The 22,279-nt window shown below is 52.8% G+C and overlaps 2 protein-coding genes across 4 annotated transcripts; both read left to right on the forward strand.

Annotated features, from left to right (window-relative positions):
* The first annotated feature begins 4,211 nt into the window (after positions 1–4,211).
* On the forward strand, positions 4,212–12,421 carry C15H16orf89 (chromosome 15 C16orf89 homolog). The gene is given in 8 exon segments (XM_067705238.1): positions 4,212–4,299; positions 5,903–6,032; positions 7,328–7,445; positions 8,812–8,947; positions 9,621–9,725; positions 11,206–11,244; positions 11,247–11,288; positions 12,291–12,421. Coding segments are annotated over 8 exon segments (789 nt in total).
* Positions 12,422–13,514: 1,093 nt separating this feature from the next.
* Positions 13,515–22,279, forward strand: NAGPA (N-acetylglucosamine-1-phosphodiester alpha-N-acetylglucosaminidase). 3 transcript variants are annotated; one of them, XM_067706726.1, is made up of 11 exons: positions 13,515–13,649; positions 13,738–14,196; positions 15,194–15,333; positions 16,314–16,422; positions 17,506–17,634; positions 18,117–18,322; positions 18,427–18,474; positions 19,520–19,648; positions 19,809–19,940; positions 20,026–20,089; positions 21,490–22,279. In XM_067706726.1, exons 1-11 carry the CDS (start codon positions 13,564–13,566, stop codon positions 21,698–21,700), a joined length of 1,713 nt encoding a protein of 570 aa, XP_067562827.1. In that variant the 5' UTR covers positions 13,515–13,563; the 3' UTR covers positions 21,701–22,279. The 3 variants fall into 3 exon arrangements, with proteins under 3 accessions (XP_067562827.1, XP_067562829.1, XP_067562828.1); XM_067706728.1 differs by having other exon boundaries at positions 21,577–22,279; XM_067706727.1 differs by having other exon boundaries at positions 13,517–13,649; positions 13,741–14,196.

Here is a 22,279-nt window from a genome sequence, read left to right on the forward strand (position 1 = left end):
TCCCTAAGCCGGGGCCCGCGAACCTCCAACCTGGGAGCGGAGGTTTAGTGGTATTAAGGTAAAGCTGTTACTATGTAGGGATCTAGGAACATTTTTTTCTTCAAAGTTCTAAAATAATTTAAAATATAGTGAGATAACAATTTGAATGAAACGCATAAGCATAATGTTGAGAAAAGAGACCAGCCAGAGTGCATACTGGCTGATTCCATTATGTAAATCAAAACTACTCTTTACTGTTAGAAGTTAGAGGGGTGACCTGCCTTGGAGGGTCGGGGAGTGAGTGGGAGGGGGCAGTGGAGAGCTGGTGGGGGTGTCATGGTCTGTTTCTTGATCTGGGTGCTGGTAAGGTGGGTGTGGTCCATTTGGGAAAATTCATCAAAAAGCAAACTTATTCATTTTTCAGGATGTATGTTGTACTTGAATAAAACATTTAAAATATAAAGAGAAAGAGGGAGTTCCCTGGAAGTCCAGTGGTTAGGACTCTGCACTTTCACTGCCGAGAGCCGGAGTTCAATCCTTGGCAGGGGAATGAAGATCCCACAAGCAGCGTGGCACACCCAAAAAAAAAAAAAGGAAAAAATAGAGACAGAGAGAGAGAAGGACAATGAAGGAACTAAAAACCAGAACGATTTTAAGTATTCATAGTAAGAAAGGAAAATTTCCCCACTGACCCTCCTGTCTCACCTCCCAAAGTAACCACACTAAAGAGTTCTGTGTGGATCTATGTGACAGCGCTTTGACTTTGAAATGGGTCCCCTTGAAGCCACCCCCTCTGCCCTTGCCTTGGGAGCTGCCCCAGAACCTGCACGTCAGGCACAGCGACCACCTGCCCTCAGCCCCACCTCACCCACCCACATATTAGACAAATGACACAGCGCCTCCTCCCTTGATGAGAGCCTGGATGGGGCAACACCAGGGACCCTAGAACCCAGCTCAGGACTTGGCATGTATCTCCTTTGCTTCTCCCAATAGCCCTGTGACTCCCCTTCTTACAGGTGAGGTCATTGAAGGTCACAACATTAGTGAGTGTGTGGCAGAGGCAGGGCTTGAAACCTGAGGGTAGAAGAGGGTAAGGAAGGACGAGTACATACATACGGATGGAGGGATGGGCAGACAGACACCATGCGCAGCCTCGTTAATGCCCCAGTTCCCAGGGAGGCCACTGCCTTCCGTTACATTGCCAAGGGTGTGAAGCTGGAACGCATGCCCTGCCCACTCCGGGCACCCTCTGAGGTGGGACGGGGCTGGGATCCAGAGACCTTGGCCTCAGGGTGCCTTGAACTTGAGCAAGTCACTCTCTATCAGTTGGCTTTCCTGACCTGTAAATTAAGGGATGGGGACTTCACATCTCAGAGAGCCCCTCTTGTTCTCATGATCTAAGAGGATAAGGACCAGGTGCCATGGTTGTGACAAACCAGAGGTAAACGCCTCATCCTGGAATATGAAAGCCTGATTGAGGAAGGCGTTGGGATCGTTTCTCTAGGGAGATAGAGAAGCAGGATGCATCACAAGCCAGTCCTGCTTGTACTGCTTGCCCACTTGGCCAACATCACACATGAAATTCAGTCCTCCCAGAGGTCAAGAGGGTACTGTTTCCCTTTCCAGAGACAGGAGGCTGAACCTTGGCAGAATTTCCACGATTAAGAAGTGGGCTCGGGGGACTTCCCTGGTGGCGCAGTGGTTAAGAATCCACCTGCCAATGCAGGGGACACAGGTTTGAGACCTGGTCTGGGAAGATCCCACATGCCACGGAGCATCTAAGCCCGTGCACCATAACTACTGAGCCTGTGCTCTAGAGCCCGCGTGCCACAACTACTGAGCCTGCATGCCACAACCACTGAGTCTGTGAGCCACAACTACTGAAGTCCACGTGCCTAGAGCCTGTGCTCCACAACAAGAGAAGCCACCGCAATGAGAAGCCCGCACAGGGCAACGAAGAGTAGCCCCCACTCGCCGCAACTAGAGAAAGCCCTGCGCACAGCAACGAAGACCCAACGCAGCCAAAAATAAATTTTAAAATAATAATAATAAATAAAAATTTAAAAAGAAGAAAAAAAAAGGATGTGGACTCAGGTGTTGGAATCCCTGAACCACCTCATCCTAGCTGTGAGACAGGGGGTCAAAATAAGTCACTTTCCCCCCAGAACCTCAGATTTTAAGGTACAAAAGGGGATAAGAATAGTACCCACTTGAGGGGTTGTTGTAGGGGTTAACAAGTGATGATGGTGACAGGCTTCACCTGGAACAGTCGTTCTCAGTGACACACCCAAGCCAGAAAAAAACGGTTCTTGAGGAGTAAAGAAAAACATATTCATTTATGTATAAAGTGCAGATATAGATACGGCACACAAATAAATATGCAATATATCTGCAGTATTAAAATTTCACCTGGGGATTTCCCTGGTGGTCCAGTGGTAAAGAATCCACCTTACAGTGCAGGGGATGCGGGTTCAATCCCTGGTCAGGGAACTAAGATCCACTAGGCCCTTGTGCCACAACGACTGAGCTCACGCGCCTCAACTAGAGCCTGCATGCCACAAACTACAGAGCCCACATGCCCTGGAGCCTGCACACCACAACTGGAGAAGAGAAAACCTGCACACCACAACTAGAGAGAAGCCTAAGCACCACCACGAAGAGCCCACATGCAGCAACTAAGACCTGATGCAGCCAAAAATAAATTAAATAAATAAATCTTAAAAAAAATTTTTCAACAGGGACTTCCCTGGTGGTCCAGTGGTTAAGACTCTGTGCTCCCAATGCAGGAGTCATGGGTTCAGTCCCTGGTTGGGGAACTAAGATCCCACATGCTGCACAGTGCAGCCAAACAAAAATTTCACAGGAGTTCTGAACAAAAACTTGTGCAGGAGGAACCCTCCCACATCACTGGTGGCTGTGGAAAATGGTGCAGCTGCTGTGGAAAGTCGTCTGGCAGTTCTTCAGTAAGTTAAACGTAAGCGTACAGTTACCATGTGACCCAGCAATTGCACTCCTAGGCGTATACCCTAGAGAACTGAAGACAGGTTTTCAAACAAAAACCCGTTAATGAATGTTTATATCACCATCATTTACAGTAGCAGAAAGATGGAAACAACTCAAGTGCCCATCAACTGATGAATGGATAACGTGATCTATCCATACAATGGAATATTTTTCAGGCATAAAAAAGGAATGAAGCACTGATTCATGCTACAAGATACATGAACTTTGAAAACGTTATGCTCAGTGAAAGAAGTCAGACACAAAAGGTCATATATTGAATGAGTATTTGTGTGAAATGTCAAGAGTAGGCAAATCCATGGAACCAGAAAACAGAGTAGTGGTTGCCAGGGGCTGAGGTTGGGGGGATGGGGAGTGATTGCTGATGGATGTGGGGTTTCTTTTTTGGGGGATGAAAATATTTCAGAATTAGACAGTGGTGGTGTTTGCACAACTTTGTGAATATACTTTTAAGAGACACTGCCAAAGTGTATACTTTAAAAGGGCATGTGAATTTGTAACAGGGAAGAGCTAAATTGGACTCCATGTTCAATCTGTTTCTTTGACTTTAACCTTTGCTTTTCGTTGCTTTTGTTATTATAATCATACATAATGGCCTGCCTCAGGGAACCCTGCCCCTTTGCCTGAAAGTTAAACTAAAGTGCCTCTGTTCAGCTCACAGGGAGATAATCTGAACCCCCCCCCAACCTGTGGATGGCTTCAAGAAAGAAGAAATTAACACATCCCCTCACCAGGGGATTTTCGCAATTATGGCCTTTTTACTTTACTTCCTCATCTCCTCCCCTTCTCTGTACTATAAAAGAAACTGGCATCCAAACTCCATAAGATGGTTTACCAGAGACACTAGTCTGCCATCTTCTCGGTCTGCCAGCTTTCCGAATAAAGTCGTATTCCTTCCCTCAACACTTCGTCTCCCCACTCATTGGCCTGTCGTGCAGCGAGCAGAGCGAGCTTGGACTCGGTAACAAATTATATCTCAAAAAAGCTATTATTTTTAAATGTTCACGGGGAAATGTCTTAAAAGGCTGGAGAAGGGCAAGAATGAAAAATAGATTGAGAAACCCTGACCTGGAGCCTGCCCACAAGGAACATCAGATGCCCATTTTGGTGGTGGTATTTTTATTATTCTTACAGATCTATAATCTCTTAACTGAAACCCTGGGGACCAGATATGTTTCTGAATTCAGAATTTTTTAGAAAGGGCATATGGCATGCATACACGTAGTAGTCCCAGTGAAGTTCGGGACAGCACCCAGTACTCCAACAGTGACAAAGCAGGGAAACAGATGTACTTTCACAGTGAGTGAACTGCATGAGGGCGCTAAGTCCTCACTGTCCCAATACGAGAAGCACACGTGGCTGTGGGGCTCTTGAAATGTACCCAGCCTGAGCTGAAATGTGCCACGAGTGTAATACTCCCCAGATTTCAAACTTAGTAGTAGAAAAATGATATTAAAAAAAGAATGCAAATAATTAATTTTTATTGATTTTTCATGTTGACAGCAAGTTGAAAAGATAATATTTTGGATATTGGGATCTATTTGTTCAAATAAAATAGATTGTTAAAATTCATTTCACCTGCTTCTCTTTGTTTTTTTTTAATGTGGCCACTAGACGATTTTGAAGCACCCACGAAGCTCGCCCTTTGCAGCTCATATTCTGTCCCTACTGGACAGGCTCCACTCTAAGAAATCCTCTGTTCAGTTCAGGGGGCAGATGTGCCCTCAAACGATCTTATTCCAAACTTATTTTTTAAAAAGGAACTTCCCTGGTGGTCCAGTGGTAAAGAATCTGCCTTGCAATGCAGGGGATGCAGGTTCGATCCCTGTTCAAGGACTAAGATCCCACATGCCGCGGGGCAACTAAGCCTGCGTGCCACAACTACTGAGCTCGCGCGCCTCAACTAGAGAGAGAAAACCCTCACGCCACAACTAGAGAGAAGCCCAAGTGCCACAATGAAGAGTCCGCATCCCGCATCGAAAGATCCCACATGCTGCAACTAAGACCCTATGCAGCCAAAAAAAATAAATAAAATTAAAAGAAAAAAAACAGGGGTTTCCCTGGTGGCACAGTGGTTGAGAATCTGCCTGCTAATGCAGGGGACATGGGTTCGAGCCCTGGTCTGGGAGGATTCCACATGCCGCGGAGCATCTAGGCCCGTGAGCCACAACTACTGAGCCTGCGTGTCTGGAGCCTGTGCTCCGCAACACGAGAGGCCGCGATAGTGAGAGGCCCGCGCACTGCGATGAAGAGTGGCCCCCGCTTGCCACAACTAGAGAAAGCCCTCGCACAGAAACGAAGACCCAACACAGCCATAAATAAATATATAAATAAACCAGCTCCTTGTATGGTCCAGCCCTGCCTCCCAGGCTCCCAGCTCCCAGGTCCGTGGGGGTGAGTGGGGAGATAACTGGCCAGACATCATGACCAGACCCCAGCCCTCCCGAGCTTCGGCCTGTCCCTCTGCAGTCGGCGTCCCCCACCCTCTCCCAGGCCTGGTCCTTAAGACCATCCTAGCCCGTGTCATCGTGAAGTCTGTTCCATAAGAGCTCCACATTCTAATGGAACAAAAGGTGTCAACTAACCCTACTTATATGTCTCAAGCTTCCATGGGATGTGATAGATTTAGTCAGAGCCCATCCCAACACTGTTCCTAGTGATTTTTAAAAAATTTTTTAGAGAAAGAGCTTCCTTTGTGTTTCAAATGCAGTGTCCAACCCTCAGGCAAGGCTTGGAGCCCTGAAGGCACCCGAGTGTGCTCAGGGCTGCCAGGGGAGGGACAGCCAGTTCGTGGGCTCAAAACCACAGGAACCTGGGGGGCGGTTAAGCTCAGCATGGCCCACTGCTCCTGGGTCTCCCTGCAACCCTCTCCTCTCTGCCAGAGTTCCAGCCAGCGGTTGAGCCTGGTTTTGGAAACTCCCGCACATCTGGACCCGCACCAGGGCCTCCATGGTCTACTCCACGTTTGAGCAGCAGGACTCCTTCTCAGAGGAGCACAGTGACCTGTGCCTGGTGCAGCTGCTGGGAACCGGGTGGCCCCCTGGATGGGCCCCGCTTCCTGAAAATCCCAAAGTGCTTGCCCTCCGCCAGTCCTCCCATCCCACTCACTCTCCAAATTCCCAGGGGTTTGGGCAAAACCAGGCGCAAGCTCCCCTGAGAGCTGTTCCTTCTCCCACCCATCACTGTGAGTCAGCCCCCCTCTCTCCACCCGAGGCTTCCAGCCCTCTCCAAACACCTACCTCCACGCCCTGCACTCCCCAACTGGCTGGTCTCCCCACACCAGAGGGATCCTTCCAAAAAGCACATCTGAACACCCCACCCCAGTGCGAAGCTTCCTTGTTCTCAGGAAAAGCCCCAACTCCTCTGCCCTTCCAGGTCCCCGGGCCACTCCGGTCCAAGCCCTGGGGCCTCTTTTCAGACTCTCAAAGGCACTGGCTCCCTCCCACTTTAAGCGTTTGCCTGTGCCTGGCAGTCGCCTCTGTGGGGCCTCCTCCCACCCTGCCCCGTCCCAGGCCATGTGCCTAAGTAACTCTGCTCACACTTCAGGGCCAGCTCCAGCATCCTTCCTCCAGAACCTTCCCTGACCCCACCGCAGGGGGCTGACCTCCCATGGTGGACCGGTTCTCTTAGCCAGATGCAGTTCACATTTGTTTTATGGTTCTGTAGAACAAATGTGAACTGCATCTGGCAAGGAGAACCAGTCCCAGAAGGCAGGACAGCGCTGTAGGCCCCAGAAAGAAGGACCCAGCCTAGTTTAGCTCACCTGCTGTGCAGTGGGCTTGGAGCAAACCCCCAAGGGGCAGCCCTAGGTGCAGGGACCCATGAAACCCATGAGCAGAAGGGGCAGCAGGTGCCCGAGCTCCCACCTTCTCAGCATCCTTCAGAGAGGTGTTTGGGCCAGGACACAGCTGGGCTTGCAGACGGGCTATGCTCCAGTGAGGGACCTGCCCTGTCCCTTCCATGGGGCAGGCTTGGCACAGGGGGGTGGGCATGCCAGGCCCGGGGATCTGCTGTTCTGGGTCCAGGGATCTGCTGTTTAGGGCAATTCTGGGAAACATGGTACTTGGGGGTCCCACGGAGAAATGGGAAGTCGCAGCTCCTGGTGGCTCCCCTAACTCAGGATAGCTCCAGCATCGCCTCCCCTGGGCCGGGGGGAACAATTTAGCCAATCCAGACACAGGACACCTGTGTTTATCTGGCATGGCTGTGTGCCTGGACCCTACTGGGGGGTCTAATAACTAGAGGGGGCATCAGGACCAGGAAAGGCTCCGTGCCCTCGGGCTTCATTCAGGACACTTTTAACAGCTTGGAACCACTTCTCCCACAGGACAAGCAGCAGCCAGCCCTGCAGGCTCTCCGGTTTCTGCAAGACCCTCATGACCAGGCCCGGCTGCTCTGGCTACTGTCTGTCTCACCAGCTGCTCTTCTTCCTCTCGGCCAGAATGGTGAGTGCCTGGCGTGGGCTCAACCACAGCCCAAGGAAGAGGAAGAATGACTGAAAGGGGCTCGTGACAGTGTGGTTTCGTATGTTCACACCTGGAAAATAAGCAGGTTTTAAACCCCTGCTTCAGACCTCAGGAGGCGGAAGTGAGTAGCCTGTCATTGTTCAGCCATGAAATCCAACCACAGTGGTGTGGTGGGGCGGTGGGGGGGGGGGATGAGGTTCTGTTGCACTTTGCATGCTGAACTGGATCACAGGGTATTAGAAGAAGAGAGAGTGAAGCAGCAGAAAGAACTCAGTAAACAACAGATGGAAAAAGGTCTTAGAACAAAGTCAGTAGCTAGCTGCTTCCAGAAAACCAAACCAAGACCAAAAGAGCCCCACCATCACTTCTCCTGTGCCCAAACACTCTTCCAAGCACAAGATTTGCTAGATACACATTTTATTTTATTTTATTTTGGCCTCACCATGGGGCTTGTGGGATCTCAGTTCTCTGACCAGGGAATGAACCCGGGCCATGGCAGTGAAAGCACCGAATCCTAACCACTAGACCATCAGGGAACTCCCGCTAAATACTCATTTTAAACATATATTTATTTATATACAAAGTAGGGCTTGCTATCTCTATTCAAAAATGTTACTCAATGTCCATAAATTCTTAGCCAAGAAAGAACTTGCTGATTTTGTTTAACAGATTTTTTTATTATTATTTATTTGTAAGCTGTCACAGCCCAGTGTTTTTGTAAATACAATAAAAGCCAAGTTACAAGGAAAGTTATTGTGATTACTAGATTCAGCAGATAGAAAGTTGCTCTGACATATTGCTATAGAAGTTTCCAAAGCCTGTTCTCATCCCCTGTCCTTGTCTCCGTGCAACCGCTCCGCGGCCCAGGCTTTGAGCTGCACTGTAGCTGCCTGCTTGCGGGGTTAGGCTGAAGTCAGAATGCGGTGACAGAGCGCTTTAGAGCGCCCCCTAGTGTCGGGCGTCGTGTCAGGCACTTCCAGGTTATGGTACCGGTCCCCCCCCCCAACACACACACACAAGCGCCCCTCGGGTGCAGCTCCCATCGGCATCGCCCTTTCCCCATGAAGACCCTTGAGGCTCACAAAGGTTAATTTAGGGGGTGGAAGTCGCACAGCTCCTAAGCTGCAGAGCCGGGGCTCGAACTCAGCTCTCTCTGTCCCCCGGTGACTAAGCCCCACCAGGCTGGGAGTGTGGATAGGGAAGAAATTTTGGGAAAAGGGAAAGGACTTGCCCCAAAGGCAGCCACTTAAAAAACCGTTTCAGAACAGCAGGTCTTTTCCTGTAACAGCGTGCATGAATCGCTCAGACCACCAACTTCCTTGTCTCTTGGTGTTTGCTCCCCCAGACGGAATGCACGAAGGGGCTGTTCCGCCAGAGCCAGCGCTACATGAACCTCTTCTGTGCCAACATGATGGACCTGAACTGGAGAGCTGAGGCCATCGGATACGCCTACCCCACCCGGGACCTCTTCATAGAAAACAATGGGCCCCCCGCATTCTGCTCTAGGAACAAAGCAGCAGGGTGTCCCTGATTCCGGCCACACACACAAACACACACATACACTAGGGCTGCCAGGTTTAGCAAATGAAACTATAAGAGGCCCAGGCAAATTTGAACTTCAGATAAACAACGAATACATTTTTAGTATAAGTGTACCCCAAACATTGCATGGGCTATACTTAACAATTTTTTTCTTTTTTTAAATTTTTTTGCCACACCGTGTGGCATGCTGGATCTTAGTTCCCCAATCAGGGATCGAAACTGCGTCCCCTGCAGTGGAAGAGTGGAAGCACTTAGTCTTAACCACTGGACCACCAGGGAAGTCCTACTTAACAATTTTTTATTCATCATTTATTGGAAATAAATTTAAGTGGGCATCCTGTATTTTATCTGCCACTGTTTTGACTGCTTGCTGCCCCCAAAATCTGACCCAGTGACGGAGCTCTGGAAAGACTGAACAAGGCAGGACCCAGGTTTGGGGGCCCCTGCTTACTAAGGCAGACCCTCAGGGCTGCCTCCTTGCAGCCACTGTGCTGAGTGCTCACCTGCTGGTGCCACCCCTCTCTAGCAGGTGGCACCATGGTGGCCTTGGGGAGGGGGAAGAGGTGGGCCTGGGGGATAGGCCTGAAGAGGGTCCCCTGTCTTTGCTTCCAGTCACGTTCTGTGGAATCAGTGGCTTCTCCAAATTCTATAAACTCCGGTGGCTGGAGGCCATTCTCAGCTGGCAGAAGCCACAGAAAGGATGCTTTGGGAAGCCAGGTGAGCTGTACTTCCTCCCTGGCTGGGAGCAGGGGTGGGGGTGGGGGCACTGGGCTTCTATGCCAGTTGGGGAAAGGATGTACTGGTGTTGGGGGGGTGCAGAGAGAGGTGTGCAACATGCATGTCCATGCATACACATGCACACACACACATACACACACACACACACACACACGTGGAAATAGGCTCAGAGTTTTGGAAGCCAAAACTTTGCAGGATGAGGGGCGGTCTTGTTGGAAGGTATCGGACCCCTGCACCTGTGTTAACAAATTCATTTCTTCATCAAGTATTCCCTGAGCACCTACTATATGCCAGACACAGTTCTAGGCTCTGGAGAAACTAGGCAGGGAAAAGAGAAACGAGGAAAAGAGACAGAAACCACCTACACAAACCAGTAAGTGAAATGCGAGTTCTGATAATGATTGTGAAGGATACATCAGGCTGAGAGAGAAAAGAACATTGGAGAAGCTTCTTCAGGCAGAGTAGTCAGGGGAGATGTCTGAGAGGTGGTGACACAGAAGCAGGGGTGGAGGGAACTATATTCAATATCCTATGATAAACCATAACGGAAAAGAATATGAAAAAGAATATGTATATGTATAACTGAGTCACTTTGCTGTACAGCAGAAATTAAACACAACATTGTAAACTGTACTTCAACAAAATTTTTTTAAAAAGAAGAAGCTGGGACTTCCCCACCGGTCCAGTGGTTAAGACTGCATGCTTCCACTGCAGGGGGCGTGGGTTCAGGGTTTGATCCCTGGTCGGGAAACTAAGATTCCCACATGCCGCGAGTCATGGCCAAAAATTTAAAAAAATAAAGAATAAAAAGCAGAAATAGAGAAAAAGAAGAAGAAGAAGAAGCAGAGGGTGGAAAGGCAGAGGATGCAGCCCCTTTCCAGCCATGTGACACCAGACAGCTGGTCCTCTTTGGAGTATATCACTTCACCTCTCTGAGCCTCAATTTTCCTGTCTATAAATAAATGAGCAAAATAATCTCCACCTTCCTGAGCTACGAGGAGTAGACATAATACATATGAAACCACCTAGCTTTTGCCAGGTACAGACAAGGCTCCCAGTAAATGCTGGCTTCCCAAATGAGAAGCTTAGGATGCTCAAAGACCAAAGCTTTTGAAATAAGGTAGTCTGTTTTAAGACAGAGGCGTTTATAAAATGAAGATTCTCAGGCCTCCAGACCTATAGATTCAGCAGGTGGAGGGGCTGCGGACCCCCATTTTCAGTGAGCTCCTCTGGCCATTCTGATATGGGTGATTGGGGGACCACAATTTGGGAAACATCAGTAGACGCATATTGAGGTGGTGTGGAAGTATCTCTACCCAGGGGCACGAGGAAACTTCCAGAAGTGCCTCCAGATTCAAGAGAAGACTTGAGTTGCTTGAGGTGTTGTGAAGAGTAGGGGGCTTAGCCAGTAATATTTAAAAATCCATCTTGAGAAGTTCACCTTTCATTCTTCTCTCAGCTGCTGAAGATGAAGAATTACCCAAAGCCATTCAGTACCAACTCTTTTGAGAAGAGTGAAGAGGCGAGAAAAACAATTTACAGGTAATGAAAATACCCAAGACATGAAACCAAAACCTAGAAAGGATACACACGGCTTGCATTCAAGGAAAACAGGCTCCCAGCATCACCCAGGAGCCAGGGTGGGGGGCCTTTGTGTTTGGGAGCTAGAGGGAAGGGTAGGAGTCTCTGATGCCCTCCTCTTTGAAAGTGGGGAGTCCAGAGATGCTGTCTCCAGTGAAGGGAACATAAAAGAGAAGTTTCGGGGCTTCCGTGGTGGCGCAGTGGTTGAGAGTCCGCCTGCCGATGCAGGGGACACGGGTTTGTGCCCTGGTCTGGGAAGATCCCACATGCTGCGAAGCGGCTGGGCCCGTGAGCCATGGCCGCTGAGCCTGCGCGTCCGGAGCCTGTGCTCCACAACGGGAGAGGCTACAACAGTGAGAGGCCCGCGTACCGCAAAAAAAAAAAAAAAAAAAAAAAAAAAAAAAGAGAGAGAAGTTTCAGTGTATTACACACTGAAAGTCACAGAGATAACTGCTCTTGGTCAAAGTCTAGTCAGGAAAACAGAACCTGCATCAGGAACTTCAGCAGAGGGAATTGAATATAGGGAACTCAGAGGTGCTGCAAGAGCTGAAAACAGAAAAGGTGAGAAAACACAGACATTAACCACTGCAGGAAGCCCCCGTCCTCCCTGGAGGCAGAGCTGGAGGGACCGTGAGAGGAGATGGGGTGAGCGGAGGCTGCAGAGGCTGGACACAGAGGAGACAGAGAGGGGCAAGGGGAGAAATACCCTGGCTTCTCCCCTCATCCCACCTGTGCCTGCCTGTGGTGGGCAGGGCAGTCTGGGAAATGTAGTTTGGAGGGGTTGGTGCACTGGGGTTTGGAGCAAAGAAGGGCAGAGAGGGGATCTTTGAGCCAGGGGACAAGTGATGAACACAGTTCTGGTGGCCGCACGTCCCCAGGCTGGCCGAGGGAACATCTGAAAAGTACTCCCAATGGAACGGTGGCCACCCCCCAGCACTCACAGCAGGGCCTGTGCCTCCCCAGATGGCTGCTCTTCCCACAACACGGCCATGGCTGTCGCAGCCCTGGGCGGCTTCATCTACGTCCTGGCGGAACTCCCGCCAGCAGACGGAGAGCTGCGGCCGCCCACACCACCACCACCCAGCAGCCACTGACAAGGATGGTTCCATGCCTGCCACCTGCCAGGAAGGTGAAACGCACGCCTTTCGTCCTTCCTTCCTTAGTCCTGGGGCCTGGGTCACACCCTGAGAAGGAGGCAGCCCAAGCAAAGCAATCCAGTGTCATCCCCTCAGGGAGCAGGGCTGGGGATGTGGGGCTGGGATGGACCCAGGCTTGGAGCAGATGAATAAATTTAGAGTGCAGTTGAGTGGGGAGTTGAGTTGTTCCTCAGCCTTTCAGACAACTTCACTTGGGATAATTATAGCACCTATCTCTATATTACCTCCACAGCTGTGACAGTTATGTCTGTAGAGTACTGAGAACAGTACCTGTAATGTAGTAGGTGCCAGGTAAATGTTACCTGCTCCTGCACAGTGAGGATGTCGCATTCCCTGGGAGCTTGTCCCGAGGCAGTTGGCGGGGCCGGGGGGTGCGGTGGGGGTGGGGGGCTGGCTCATCAACGTTTCTCTCATTCCCAGCTTGCTTCTCTTCCCTCCTGTTCTGCTTCAGTGTGAGCATAACTAAATGTGTCAGGTGGAGCCCCGACACTAATCTCATGTCTGGGAAAAGACCTGGAAACTTATTATAGGTCCAGGTGTGTCTGTGGTGCTGATTTCAGGCTACGTGCACATGGGCATTAAAAAAAAAAAAGCTAGGGGGATTCCCTGGTGGCGCAGTGGTTGAGCGTCCGCCTGCCGATGCAGGGGACACGGGTTCGTGCCCCAGTCCGGGATAGATCCCACATGCCACGGAGCGGCTGGGCCCGTGAGCCATGGCCGCTAAGCCTGCGCGTCCGAAGCCTGTGCTCCACAACGAGGGGCCACAACAGTGAGAGGCCCACGTACCAAAAAAAAAAGTCTATGAATAAAGCGCAAACGTTAACAATTGGTAAAGATAAGTAAAAAGTGTAAGAGAATTCTTTATACTACCTTTTTTTAACTTTCCATAGACTTCAAATTACATCAACGTGAAAACTTCCCGCCGCCCCAGCGCCCGCCCCTTCTAAAATAACACAGTAAATTACAGGAAGAGATTTTGGGATATCCGGAAAAGTATAAGCAATTCAGAGCTAAAAGCTGCCACCAGAAGTCCTAAGTCATGTGGGGTGAGCCCACGTGACCGGAGGCCCGAGTCCAACATGGCGGCCTCCATGGGTCGCTGCCTTCTCTTCTTCATTTCACTGCGCGGCTTCCTCGGTGAGGCGTCCGGCGACCTCGGCTCGGGGTGAGTACAGCTGCCTGGGTCAAGCCTCGTTGGGGGGGTCCCCCAGACCCGGGCACAGCACTCCGAGCTCAGGTCTGCCCCATCCCAGCAGGGCCTCCCGCGACGATGACTTGCTGCTGCCTTACTCCCGCACGCGGGCGCGCTCTGCCCGGGACTGCACAAGGGTGCGCGCCGGCAGCCGCGAGCACGAGAGGTGGCCGCCGTCCCCCTCAAACGCCGGTGCCCGCGGCCCCAACGTACGCATCTTCGTCTCGCACTTCGCAGACCGGGCGGTGGCCGGCCACCTGACGCGGGCCGCCGAGCCCCTGCGCACCTTCTCGGTGCTGGAGCCCGGCGGGCCCGGCGGCTGCGCTTCAAGGCGCCGCGCCACCGTGGAGGAGACGGCGCGGGCGGCCGGCTGCAGCGTCGCCCAGAATGGCGGCTTCTTCCGCATGGATACGGGCGAGTGCCTGGGGAACGTTGTGAGCGACGGACGGCGGGTGAGCAGCGCCGGGGGGCTGCAGAACGCGCAGTTCGGGATCCGCCGCGACGGGACCCTGGTCACCGGGTGAGGAGGCAGGGAGTCCCGTGACTGTCTAGGCCCTAGATTCTAGAGCAGAGGGCCTGAGAGTTGAGGTGTAGCCGTGCCGCCGTGTTCAAGTCCCCTAACCAAACTGAGCCTCCGTTTTCTCATCTTCAGGATGGGGAAAGTAATACCTTCCTTGTAGAGTTTATTCATTTTACAGTATCGTGTAGCGCTTGCTTTGGGTCGGTAAATGTGCTGCGTACTGAGGATATAGCTGTGAACAAGCACAGCCTTTGCCTTCAAAAAAGGACACTACCCCCCCACCCCATTACTAGGAAAAATAAACAAAACCCAGGGAGATAATTAAGTTAATTCAAATGGTATATGTGCAGTGAAGCGTTGAACAGATTGTAAATAGAGTGTTGAGTTTCGGGAAGGTGATAAGGAAGGACTTGTCTGAGGAGGTGACCTTTGAGTTGAGACATGAAAATTAATCACAAGTCAGCCAGAGTCAGAACTGGAGGAGGAGCATTGCAGTCAGAAGGAACAGCAAGCACTAAGGCTCAGAGGTGCAGAGGGGCTTGGTGTGTGTGAGGGACCGAAGGAAGGAGCAAAATATCAGAGGAGGATAGGACCGACTTTGGTCATTTATTTATTTATTTTGACTTGGGTCATTTTAAAGCTTGCTCTGACCCTGCTGGATACTAGGCTGGTTGGGCCGTAGTAGGAGCAAGGAGGCCAATTAAGAGGCTGTTGCAGGCATCAGATGGTAGTTTGGCTGGGGTGACGGCCTGAGAGATCAAGGGCCATAGGTGGACTTGTGATCTGTTGGGGATGGTTGTTTCTGTTAAATGAAGTGTAGATTGGGATGCGTAGACTGTTTGCAAAGATTGCTTCCAGGACCAGGCAGGTTCCTGGGCATGAGGAGGAATCAAGTAGCCAGGTGGTGGGGCGGGCGGGGGTAGTGTGTGTGAGGGGGAGGGCACTACCTGCAGCTGCCACTGCTGTTGACTGAATCTCATGCCTTCCCTGTGTCCAGGTACCTGTCTGAAGAGGAGGTGCTGGACACTGAGAATCCGTTTGTGCAGCTGCTGAGCGGGGTCGTGTGGCTGATTCGCAACGGAAGCATCTACATTAACGAGAGTCAGGCGGCTGAGTGCGATGAAACACAGGAGACAGGTGGGGGAAGGGCAATGAGTATGATGAGATGTGGGTGATGAGTGGGGGTGTTGGCAACAAGCCTCTTGAAAACCAGGACCAGTGGGGTGGTGGGGGAAGTCTTTCAACAAGTACTATTCTAGGTATTGGGGATCAGTGGGGATTAAAGCAGATAAGATCCCTGCATTGTGGACTATATAAGAAATGAAATAGATATTAAGTATACTGGAAAGAAGTGGTAAGTGCTAAGAAAGAAAAAGTTGGAGGAAAGGAGCTATGGACAAGAGAATAAAGAAGTGTTCCTAAAATGTTTGTGGACCGGCAGCATCAGCATCACCGAGGAGCCTGTTATAAATGCAGAATTTCAGCCCCTACCCCTGTGCCTCAGTGCTACAGAATCAGAATCCCTGGGGCTGAGGCCCAAGAGTGTGTGTTCTAAGGAGCCCCCTGTGTGATTCTGATTGACATTCAATTTTGAGAACCACTGGGATATGGAATACTGGGACAGGGAAGGTTCCCCATGGCCCTGATGTGGAAATGGGCTGTTTTAGACTGTGCAGTCAGGGAAGGCCTCATGGAGGAGGTGACTTAGATCAGAAGGCGCAAGCCATGGGAAGAGCTGGGGAGAAGTGCAGTCCAGCCAGAAGTAGAAAGTGGCTGCAGGGTGTTCAGAGGCATGGGCCCCCAGGAGATGAGGTAGAAGAAGCAGGCTAAGGAGGTCATCCCAGGCCTTGGTAAGGCATTTGGATTTTGTTCTAAGGACAGTGGAGGCCGTTGGAGCATTTTCACCTGGACTTTGATCTTGATTTACATTGAAGAACAGCCCTTTGGCTACTCTGCGGAGACTGACTGGGGCGGGGCACGGGAAGAGAGATGTTGCATGCATAGACCTGGAGGTGGAGAGTGATGTCTCTGTGGAGAGTGACTGGCAGGAAGTGGCAGGCAGAGCTTAGTAGGCCTCCCGAAGGGCCAGGTGATCAGCCAGGCTGCCTCTCCTTCAGGTTCCTTCAGCAAATTTGTGAACGTGATGTCAGCCAGGACAGCCGTGGGCCACGACCGGGAGGGGCAGCTGGTGCTCTTCCACGTGGACGGGCAGACGGAGCAGCGGGGGTGAGTGCCGTGAGCCAGGGCCTCTAGGCCTGGGCTGAGTCCTGCTCTGAGGAACTCCAGCCCACCAACAGCTGCCCTTCTGACCTCCAGCTGTTCCCTGGGGATGTTCACAGCCATCTGTTCCCTGTCTTCCCACAGGCAGAGGGTCCCTAGATCTGTCCCACTTCCAAGAGCTCATCATCTTCCACACACTTGCTCTCAGTCTCGCCAACTTAGGGCCTCATCTCTCCTGAGCGCTGATTGGGGTGAAAGGAAATTATCACAAAGTTAGCTGGGAGTAGACCTCGGTTCCAATCCTAGTTTGGCCATCTGCTGGCTCTGTGGCCATAGACAAGTCATTTGACCTCTCTGAGCTGCTGTTTCCTCCTCTGTAAAGTGAGTGTGCTAGTCTGCTGTTGCTGTGTAACAAATTAGCACAGGCAGCACTGATTTGTTAGATCAAAGCTCTGTAGGTCAGGAGTCAGTGGGTGGGGGGGCCCAACTGAGTTCTCTGTTCAGGATGTCCCACAGACAAAACCCAGCTGTTGGCCAGGCGGGGTGCTTATCTGGAGCTTCTGGGGAAGAATCCTCTTCCCAGCTTCTTCAGGTTGTTGGCAGAATACAGTTCCTTGGAGTTGTAGGACTGAGGTCTTTGTGTCATTGCTGGCTGGGGGCCTCTCCACTCATGAGGCCGCCCACGTTCCCCCTTACGTATATACCCTCCTCTTGTAGATCTTCAAGCTGCAAAGGTGTGTCAAATCCGTCTAATCCCCTTGTATTTCCAATCTCTCTCACTTCCTCTTCTGCCTCAGCCATAGAAAGCTCTCTGCTTTTAAGGGCTCCTGTGATTCCATCGGGGCCACCCAGATAATCCAGGACAGTGTGCCCATTTGCAGACAGCTGTGCCATGTATCATAACAGGATCAGGAGAGTGATCTCTTGTTATAGTCACAGCTTCCCGGGATTGGGACAGGACACCTTTCGGGGGGCACTTAGAAATTTGCCTGCCATAGTGGGTGTGTGATACTGTCCACTGTGGAAAGTAAGATGCATTAACCCAGAAACGGCTGTGGCAAGGTCAGCAGCACTGGTCTTGTGCCACAGCATTAACCTGTGGGAAATGGCGGAGTTCCTGCTGAAACAGAACGTGGTAAATGCCATCAACCTGGACGGAGGGGGCTCTGCCACCTTCGTGCTCAACGGGACCTTGGCCAGTTACCCATCCGATCACTGGTAAGCATACCAGAGCCCCCTTGTTGAGGTCCAAGGCCAAGCTTGTCCCCGACTGTCTCATTCAACAAATATTGAGTACCTACTCTGTGCCCGTCTCTGGGGATTCAGCAGAGAGCAGGAGGAGCCAAGACCCCTGCTTCTCGCTGCTTACAGGAAGTGTATGTAGCATACCAGCACCGCCCAGGCCGATGGAAGGGGGTGATTGGTCAGGAAAGACCTGAGGATAGTGAAGCATGAGCTGAGATCTGGAGGATGAGGGGCTAGGTGGGCATGGGAGAGCCTTCTGGGCATAGAAGAGCATGTGCAAAGGCCCTGGGGTGGAAGGGATTGTTGGGGGTGAGAAGAACCTGTAAAAGGCTGGAGAAGGGACAATGAAGAGAGGCAGGGAAAGGCAGCCCTCAGGGGCTGCAGTGGGGGGGTTTGAGGGTTTGCTGGGGTGGCCAGCACTTCAGCCTCTCTTCACACTCCTGTTTCTTCTGCAGCCAGGACAACATGTGGCGCTGTCCTCGCCATGTGTCCACCGTGGTGTGTGTGCACGAGCCCCGCTGCCAGCCGTCTGACTGCAACGGCCACGGGACTTGTGTGGAGGGGCGCTGCCAGTGTACGGGGCGCTTCTGGCGGGGCGCCGCCTGCAGCGAGCTGGACTGTGGCCCCGCCAACTGCAGCCAGCATGGGCTCTGCACGGAGAGTGAGTGGGACTCTTTGGGAGGCAGCTCCATCCCGGGCTCCCCGCTCTCACTGCCCCAGCCCTGCCTGGGCCCTCACCTGACCTTCTTGGTCTTGTCTTGGCAGCCGGCTGCCGCTGCGAAGCTGGATGGACAGGGTCCAACTGCAGTGAAGGTAAAAGCCACCAGGCCAGCCTCCTCCCCAGCCCCCTGGGCACACGGGAGAGGGTGAGCCTGGCAGCTGCGAGCCTCAGCTGCCTTTATCCCTGCCTCCTGGTCTGCAAGTCGCTTGCCTCTTGTCTCATGCTTTTGCCTCACGTGTAAATCACTGTATTAGTGTCCTGGGGCTGCTGCAACAGATTCCACCAACTCAGGCTTAAAACATTACTTTATTCTCTCACAGTTCTGGAGGCTAGAACTCCATAATCAAGGGGTCAGTAGGGCTGCACTGGCTCTGAAAGGTCTGGGGGAGGGTCCTTCCTGCCTCTTCCAGCTTCTGGGGGGTCCCATGCATTCCTGGGCTGGTGGCTGCATCACCCCATCTCTGCCTCTGACTTCACAGGCACAGCCTTCTCCCCTGTCTGTCTCCAGTCTCCCGCTCTGTCCTCTTACAAGGACCCCAGGCCACTGGACTTGGGTCCACCTTAAGTGCAGGATGTTTTCATTTCAAGATCCTTAACTTAATTGCATCTGCAAAGACCCTATTTCCAAATAAGTTCACATTCACAGGTTCTGGGGATTAGAACATATCTTTGGGAGGACACAGCTCAACGCACTCATAACCCTCCATAGCTTAAATCCTTAGTGGCTTTCTTTGGCTCTGAGTGAAAAACTTGAACTCCTCAGCATGCCCTGCCAGGCCCTGGGGGCTCCAGCCACGCCCTGCTCTCCAAGCCTCAATGTCAGGTCCTCAGAGGCCTCCCCACCCCACCTCCTCAGTGCTTTGCTGCTGCCACAATCGGTCCCGTCCCTCCAGCGTGTGTCCTCCCTTGTCCTTTGACACCTGCTTTCTGGCTTGCTGGCTGCCTGCCCTCAACGAGATCACAGCCTCAGGGCCTGCCGCGTACCGACTTCTCCAGAACTATCTGTTGGGAGAACATGTGAACCTACAGGGCCACTTGGGGCGAGAGAGTTGCGTTTGCAATCCTGTTGGCCCCAGCCTGGGGTGGGGTTGCGGGGCAGGACCAGATTTTGCAAAGGCCCTGCTTCCCTCATCCCAGCGTGCACCAGCGGCTCCTTTGGGGAGGACTGTGCCAAGAAGTGTCAGTGTCATAATGGAGCCACCTGTGACCCAGTTCGGGGGACCTGCACCTGTCCCCCTGGCTTCACTGGCGACATCTGTATGCAGGGTAAGCTGGAAGGGCCCCTGACTCAGCCAAGAGGGAGCCCCGCCCAGGGGATGCTTCTGCATCCGCTCAGCTCAGCACACCACTGGGCCCATCCCGGCAGTGCAGAGAGAGGCCCTGCCACTGATGCCTCCACCTCTGTCCTCCTGGCTCCTCCCTGCAGAGTGTCCCCTCGGCTGGTACGGGCCAGACTGCCAGAGCCCTTGCAAGTGTGAGCACCAGTGTCCCTGCGACCCCCAGACCGGCAACTGCAGCCTCGCCTGGTCACGCACCTTGAATAGCATCCTCTCCCGAGGTACGGGCCCTCCCAGGCTCCCCGGGGACAGCAGGGGGCAGACCCCTCCTCTCCCAACCTTCAGCCTCTCCCTGGCATCTTGCAGTGAAGCAGTGTCTCCCGCTACCCGAGGACACCCTGCGGGCAGGAGAACTCTCCCTTTTCACCAGGTAGGTACTTTGCTGGGAGCTGGGACAGGGGTGGGAGGAATCCCCCCTCCCTCTGCCTTTGAGGCGTGGCCTCCGCTCAGGGTCTGGGCAGGGCTAGGAAGTGGCAGCTGGGCACCAGATGACAATTCTCTGACATAAGCACAGGGAGAGTCCTAGGTGATGCTCGCAGCCACCTGTGCTGTCCAGGGAGATGCTGAGAAGGACCCTGGCCACCACCCCAGTGGAATCTAGGGGCCAGGGTGTGGGCTTTTTTTCTCAGCTTCCGGTGCAAGAAGCATGAAGCCCTGAGCAGTTCACGTCATTTCTCTGACACCTGGGGGTGTTCACCCCTCGTGTTGGGCCTTTATTTTCTAGTGCAGGGGGTCTTCAACTTGACCTGCAGAGGAGTGTGTTAAAAGAGAGAGCTGGGTTCAAGAACCAATGCTGTTGGTCTGGGAGCCCCACTTGGAGAACCTCTCTTCTCATGGTTCTCATGTCCCATAGCCCCCCCTGGGTGCCCGGCCCAGCCCCGTCCCCTCAAAGTGGGAAGCAGGCGTAGGTGTGAACGAAAAGCCCCTTGGCCTTGTCCTGGAGGCAGCACCTGGGAGCTCATCACAAACGCAGATCCCAGATCCCTCCTGGAGGTCCTGACCCTGAGTCGGGTGGGGCCTGGAGGAAAATCCTGGAAGTGTGCTGGGAATTGCAGCGGAGCAGGGACAGTGGTTCCCGGGAGCCCTGCACCCCAAGCTCAGCCTCCTCGGGTGTGAGACCTGCAGTGAGGGAAGGGGTGCCATGGGGTGCTGAGGGGCACAGCTGCAGGCCCTGCCGCCCGACCAGTCTGCTTTTGCATTGAGGGCTTCAGACAAAGACTCACGTGAAGGAAAAAAGATCATTGAAGGACCCCACCCATCCCCGCCAGCTCCCTGCCTTGGAGGAAGGGGTGTGGGTCCTCCCTGCTCTGTGTGCTTTGAGGACCCTGGAGAGAACCCAGCCTCTGTTGTCAACATCCCCGGAAGCACAGAATGCAAACTGCTGCTTCCCGGGGCAGATTAGGTCCCCAGCTGTATTACATGTGGCCTGTACCCATTGAAATTTACACTTATTAGCAACATCTGAAACTCAGTAACGTTCATGTAAAAATCTTTTTTTTTTTCCACGGCTGCTCTTGAAATATCAGGAGATGTGGCCGCACCGGCCACATAACAACTGTCCCTGCTGCTCCCGAACATGCGTGGAGTGTGCCCTCCACCCCACCAGGCCCATTTGTTCCTCGACAGTGTGCGGTCCCTGGAGGCCTCCGACCCTGTGCCCCTGTTCTGGGAGGAGGAGCCAAGTGAGGGGAGGGAGGGAGCCCCTCCAGCACACCCCCAGCCCGAAGTGCCCAACAGTGTCCCCGTTCGGGGTTTCTCTCCTGCCCCCAGGACCACCTGGCTGGCCATCACCTTGGCCCTAGTTTTCCTTCTGCTGATCAGCACGGTGGCAAACGTGTCCTTGTTCCTCGGGTCAAGGGCAGCGAGGAGCCGGCACCTGGATGGGGCCTACGTCTACCACCCACTGCAGGAGATGAACGGGGAGCTCCTGGCTGCTGAGAAGGAGCAACCGGGTGACACCTGTAACCCTTTCAAGGACTGAAGCCTCTAGCTGCCCATCATGACCTGTTCTGGAGGCTCGTTGCCATGAGCTCTGGCTTCTGCAGGGGAAATTCCAAGGCCACTGACCATCTGGGTGGTCTCGACCCACGTGCCAAGCCAGGCTTCTGACAGCACCTGTGCCTCAGCCCCTCACCTGGCCGCCTGCCGTGGCACGTGCAACCCTAGCGATACAGCGCGCCCTGGAGAGACGCTGCCTCCTTCCCCGCCTGCCTGTGCCTGCCGCTCACGAGGCCTGTCCCCCAAGGGCCTGTCCTGCTGCTGCCAAAGAGCCTCCAGCCTCCTGGGGCAGGGGCGCTGCCAGTGGAACTCATGATGACCGAACTGTGGCCAAGTGGCAGGGTCCAGCCAGCCCCCTCGGATGGGGTGAAGAGACTATGGCCACATCGAGGGACCCTTTTTTACAGACCTCATCACCGAACTTGCCAACTAGAATTCTATTTCCCGTCATGGGAAGCTCCTTAAAGGGAAGAGGGGTGAAATCATGTTTACAGGCTCTCTATTTTGTCCTGCCGCCAGAAGGGTTTTTCTACCACTTGAATAAATTGATATAATAAAAGGA

Source organism: Pseudorca crassidens, chromosome 15 (assembly GCF_039906515.1).
Source record: "Pseudorca crassidens isolate mPseCra1 chromosome 15, mPseCra1.hap1, whole genome shotgun sequence".
Lineage (NCBI taxonomy): Eukaryota > Metazoa > Chordata > Mammalia > Artiodactyla > Delphinidae > Pseudorca > Pseudorca crassidens.